Source organism: Anarrhichthys ocellatus, unplaced genomic scaffold (genome assembly GCF_004355925.1).
Source record: "Anarrhichthys ocellatus isolate YVR2014 unplaced genomic scaffold, GSC_Weel_1.0 scaffold24, whole genome shotgun sequence".
Taxonomy (NCBI): domain Eukaryota; kingdom Metazoa; phylum Chordata; class Actinopteri; order Perciformes; family Anarhichadidae; genus Anarrhichthys; species Anarrhichthys ocellatus.
The window spans coordinates 7287449-7292958 of record NW_022280054.1 but is presented as its reverse complement, the minus strand read 5'-3'; the positions used below and the strand labels follow the sequence as shown (position 1 = coordinate 7292958).

General features: G+C 41.6%; 1 protein-coding gene across 2 annotated transcripts in view; it reads left to right on the top strand.

The window, feature by feature from the left end:
• Nucleotides 1-5510, top strand: part of lekr1 (Leucine-, glutamate- and lysine-rich protein 1) — a 58648-nt gene that overhangs the window by 26820 nt on the left and 26318 nt on the right. For both annotated transcript variants that reach the window (XM_031861210.1, XM_031861209.1), the window contains exons 4-5: nucleotides 993-1070; nucleotides 3195-3358. In XM_031861210.1, coding sequence (XP_031717070.1) covers nucleotides 993-1070; nucleotides 3195-3358 — 242 coding nt within the window. The remainder of the gene's footprint in view (nucleotides 1-992; nucleotides 1071-3194; nucleotides 3359-5510) is intronic.

The following is a 5510-nucleotide window of genomic DNA, read 5'->3' as shown; positions in this document are numbered from 1 at the left end:
GCAGGATCACTGCATCTCATTCAAATTATACACTTCTTGATTAAACTGTGACGGTCATGATTGTTACCTGTCTGGTTTTAGTCTCCATTTGTCTAGCCTGCTAGCGTGTTTATTCCTCTCTCTCTGTCTGGCTGTCAGTGCTTATTTGTGATGTTTTAGGAAAGAACAGGATGTGTTGTTTCTGTTTATGTCTCTGGTTTGATTGCTGGAATTTGTCTGTCAGATTTGATGGCTCCTGTCTGGAATCAATCAGGCTGAAAGGCAATGCAGAGTACGGGGTGCGTCGCAATACCCCTACTTGCGGTATTTGCGAGTGGTCAGGAGCATCAACTTGAAGTTTTTCATGTCCTTAGATTATTGTTGGCCATATCTCATGGACACGTTGCGGCCAACGACTGGACTGGGGTGGTACAGGAGACCTTATTGAATCAGGGATACTAGCGTGGGTTAAATGTGCTGCGCGTTACTAATTTTCAGGTGTGGGCTAGTTTTGCGACTCATGAATATGCACTTCAGTGCTTAACACTGCGACTGTTAAGCACTGAGTCCCTAACTCTATTCAGATTTTATTTAAGTACCTCCACACTACTCTCTAAATCTGTAGCACTTTGAGAGTAATTCACTTTCCTCTTCTTTATCTAATTTGCATCTCAATTCTATTAATTATTTTGCCTTTATGCATTGCTTACTCTACTCATTCAAATCATAATTTATTATGTATAGAATTATCTGAAACTAGATAACATAAGCGGGGAGGGCCTCTCTCTTTATATCAATTACCTCTGAGGAACATTTCAATTTTTCATCTCATTCCATTTCATCACGATCATCCTCTGCTTTCTATCATTAAAGTTGCATCATCTATAAGCTCATTTAACCCCATGGGAGGGCAGTTCCGTTACATTAGGCTTAGGTTATCCAATGAGTGAATATTGCTCACGGCTCTTGGCTCTTCATCCTCATTCTTCAACTGTCTTCTTCTTCCTCGACAGACTGGCAAAAGAGGCTTGCACGAAGGAGGAGGCAGAGCAGTTACTCGAAGAAGAGAGGAGGCAAGGTGAAATTCTCAGGTAAGGAAACAACCAGAGTGAAAAGAGACAAAGAAAGATGCAGTGACATGAGAAAGTGGGGGAATGGTGACGCGATAATGTTTGGTAAAGCCAAAGTAGGATGGAAATAAATCACAAAAACAAAAGATGAAAAAAAAAAAAAAAAAAAAAAGTATTGGTCTGCATCACCATGATTGGCTGTCAGCTCCATGACCAGATGCATGGCAGGAAGGCCAGGGCAGATGGGAAACAACTGTGTGAGATGATAGAGAGGGAAACAACAAAAGAGGGAATGGAAAAACAGAGGAGAGAAAGTTAATTCAGCTGACCCTCCGGTTATTTCCTGGAAATAAAGAGAGAGATTGAAAAATGACGTGACAGGAGTGGAGGTGAAGAGAGTGGGAGGGAAGGAGAAGATGAGACATCAGGGGAAAAAAAAATGTTTTCAATCAGGCCACTGACATTGAAAGCTGCTAAATGAGTAAACCATCGGGTGAGGAAACGCGTGCAATGCTCTCCTTTTTTTCACTATCTTAGCCTTATCATCGTTGACAGATCTGGCTCATATCTGTTCCTCCATTTGGTGCTGTCAGCCTTATGATTTATGTCATCTGACATTATAAAACGGGCTCTCTTGACAAGCAGTGCCTGTGCTCTCTTCCACTCTGCACGCACACACACACACTCAGGCACCAGGAAGGAGCTCGAAGTCTTCCCTCTCATCCCGTCTCGTGTTGGACTCCGTTCATTTTTGATCACCTTAAGCCACAAACTCTGAATGAGAAAAACAACAACCACTCAACCCCGCTGAGCTCTCAAAAGCCATCACGTCACTTTGCCCACAAGACCCAGCCATGTTCATAGCGTTTGTCTATGACTGTGTCTACAGGCTTGTGTGTGTTTCTGCAGGTGTGTGTGTGTAACTGTGCCCCCTGTGCCTGCAAGGTATCCATGGGCCTCACGTGTGTACGTATGTGTGCACCCACCTGTGTGTGTGTGTGTGTGTGTGTGTGTGTGTGTGTAAGTAAGAAAATAGGAAACTGTTCAGTGTGCTCTCGTCCACATGTTCCTTTAAAAGTGTTCTTGGAATAACAGAATGTTCTATTCCAGCACTCTAGTTTCCCACATCCACGCTTTGCATGGGTTTGTGACTTGATTGAACATGCGTGTGTGTATATGCATGTGTGTGTGTATATGTATGTGTGTGTGTGTGTGTGTGAGCTGAGCTAGTGATCTTTCTTGTTGCTCAAAGTGCTTTTCGTCTGAGCATATATCCTTGAGAGTCAGAGAGAGGGAGGAGAGAGAGAGTGCTGTAAAACATGGCTGTGCCCTTTTTTAAGGACATGGTGTTTACATCAGTCCTCCGTTTCCCTCTCTTCGTCTCTTTAAGTCACCTATTTCATTTATTTTACTGTATGTCCTGCATTCCTTTTCTGTATATTAATTTTTTTTTTTCTTTCTTCTCGTCATTCATTCCACGCATCTGTGGAAGTCTATAAATTACAAAATAACTCAAAACAATTCAAGCGCTGTTTAGTCTGAGAGTCATTTGAAAGTGTTCAGCCGCACATTTGTAATAGCAGAACTACATTTTCAAAATCATTTAAAAATAATAATTTAGCTGCTTAATCTTTACTTTAAAATGCAAGCTTTTTTTCCGTACAGTACATGACTGAGAGGCAAACGTCATGATATATCTCGGGAGTGTTGCCACCGAACGCTCAGCGTGCTCTTTTTCAGAAATGCTCTGCTTCAAAAGCCCACAGTTACACATATTCGCACCAGGGAGCAGTAACCACAGTCTCCTGCTCTTACGCGCTACTAAACTCGACTGGAGCATGTGGGGATTTAAGTGTCAAAGTATTTTGTTCAGGACGGAGAGAGATTGGCTCGAAGAATTTCAGTCTTTTCTACAGTCTTTCTGAACCACACCTTTAATGGCTAATTTTGTCTTATTCACACACTTGTCATTTTAACAGCACTTGTAAACAGATCCCTAGGTAGCTATTAGTTGTACTGTCTAAATATTTATGTGACAACTCCCACAAAATGTCCAGACATTTTTTGGCATCTGTGACATAGCAATGAATTACTGTCAATTTATGGAGCCAGAATGGTTAAATGCCCTGTGTTTGTGTGTGTCAGAGGAGCATTGGTGCGGCAGCAGCAGGCCCTGCGAGCGACTCTCTCCGTGCTCCGATCCTCTGGCAGTGATCTTACAGATGTACGGGGTTTCCTCAGCCAGCTGACAGGGGTCTGGCAGGCCTTCAGATCTCAGATACTGCAGCACAGCACACAGGTGTTCTCAGGTAAACACATATACACATTGACGCACTTAGACACACCAACTAAAGCTTCTCATTTGAAGAGAGTATGAACAGATAGAGTGAGAAACAGCGATTTAGATGATGTATGAGGGTAGGACAGCAAAACAGAGAGTGTATATTAATACAGAGCTGGAGCGGACATAAAAGAGAAATATTGGAAAAAAGGGTTGAGCAAATAATCTCTCAGGGGGAGTTAATATTAGTTTAACTGTGGTATGGACTCTTTTAGTTCTGAGGGCAGCACCCACAGTTGATGACTAATGTGTTTATGTGTGTTTACAGTCACTACTCAAACTTAAAGATAATTTAGGAGGGAAGGAATGTGTGCGTGTTTATGGGTATATGTGTGCAAATGCTGTAAACTGCTGAAACTCTTACCATACATTTTAAAGAGAAAAGCAGAACTGCAGAGTGCATTTGTGTGTTTGTGTTTATCGTTGACAGTAAATACCCGAAGGAGAGCTAACCTCCGGCTCACCTCATGGGTGGGTCTTTTTCTCTTTTCTGCATGTTCCCAACAGCTGCCAAGGATGTGTGTGTGTGTTTCAGAGGGACAGAGGGAGGGAACAAGGGAGAATTTGATAGAGGAAGAGGAAGATAAAGAAAACAGTCTGCTGTCGGTATTGATGCCGTGTGAGTATGTGTTTGTTCAGTGACGTGAGCATGAAAGGCAGCTGCTGCACGAACCAACAAATGCAATAAAATACACACCCAGGAATGCGCACACAAACACACACATACGCATGCATGTAAGCAACCATGCACACAATACAAATTATCACAGAAACCTACATTTTCTCCAAAACTAATCATCACATTCAGACACGCACAATCAGAAACTTACAGTAAATTAGGGGTCATATCAAACTTTATCTTGTTGTATGCTGTGCAGTGTTCTACATTTAGTTGTCTTGTATAGTGTGTCTTGTCTCCCAAAATAACTATTTGTTGCACAGGCAAACAAAATGCAGATGATGATGTGAATGGTATAAAGATCTACCCTTTTATTACCTAGGTAAAAGAAAAGGGTGTTTTTGTAGAAACTTGTCTGGATGCGCGCAAGTTTGTGGCGCTTCTCAACTCCAAAAAGAGCAAATCTTTAATTTACCATAAATATAAAAAATTACAAAGTTGATTTAAATACAATTATCAATATATGAATTGATGTCTGAATAAATTAATTAAGCAATCAATAAATCAAAAGCTCTGACAAAACAAATGTAAAAAATTTGGTATTTGTCGCTGTCCCAGGACTGTAATAATTGTTATGATCATTTTGGGGGAGTGTCTCTGGAGGGAGGCCTGAAGGGACTTTTGGAGATAGTACTGTTAGCTACTTTCATTGGAAAAGAGTTGACACTGGGCTGGATTTGTCAGTTGGTTCATTTTCAAAATCTAGCGTACTCTTGCTAGATACTCAAGATGAACAAAGTTGCCTTTAATAGTTTTATGAATGAGCCATATGTCCGTGGAAATGAGCCTGAACTTTGCCAGAATTTGTAAGAAGACCTCTACAAAGCACACATAAGACTCCAGACTGATATGGGCGTTAGCTCACAGTTAAACTGTGCTACCTGTCTGTCAGCGTTCTGTGGTTAGCCTCAAACAGCAGAAGAAAAAACAAGGAAAGTCTGAAAGATGGTGAAAAACATAAGGAGGTTGCCTAATGTGAACAGACGAATGTGGTTTATGGTTTGGTGGAGAAGAAGAGGGTGGAAATGAGAGAACAACCTCAAGCGATGTGGAATTTTACAGAGAGCAAGACAAAGACGAGGGCAGAGGGAGATGAAAACATAATTCATCCGTGATCATTTTGTGCAGATGTCAGCAGCTGACTTTACTGACAACTTGATTTGAAGCTGAAAGTGTGGGAGTTTTTATTCAACACACTGGAAAAGAGGATAGAGGGTTGATAGGGAAATCAAGGTTAAAAAGCAATGACTAAGTGTGACTAAGGGTGTATGAATCTGTCTGTGTGTGTGTGTGTGTGTGTGTGTGTGTATGTATGACCGATCCCTGAACCGCAGCCATCTGCCAACACCCTGGGCTATCCTTAGACTATATGGTGTCTATTTCCTAGGAAACTTTGTGTGTGTGTGTGTGTGTGTGTGTGTGTGTGTGTGTGTGTGTGTGT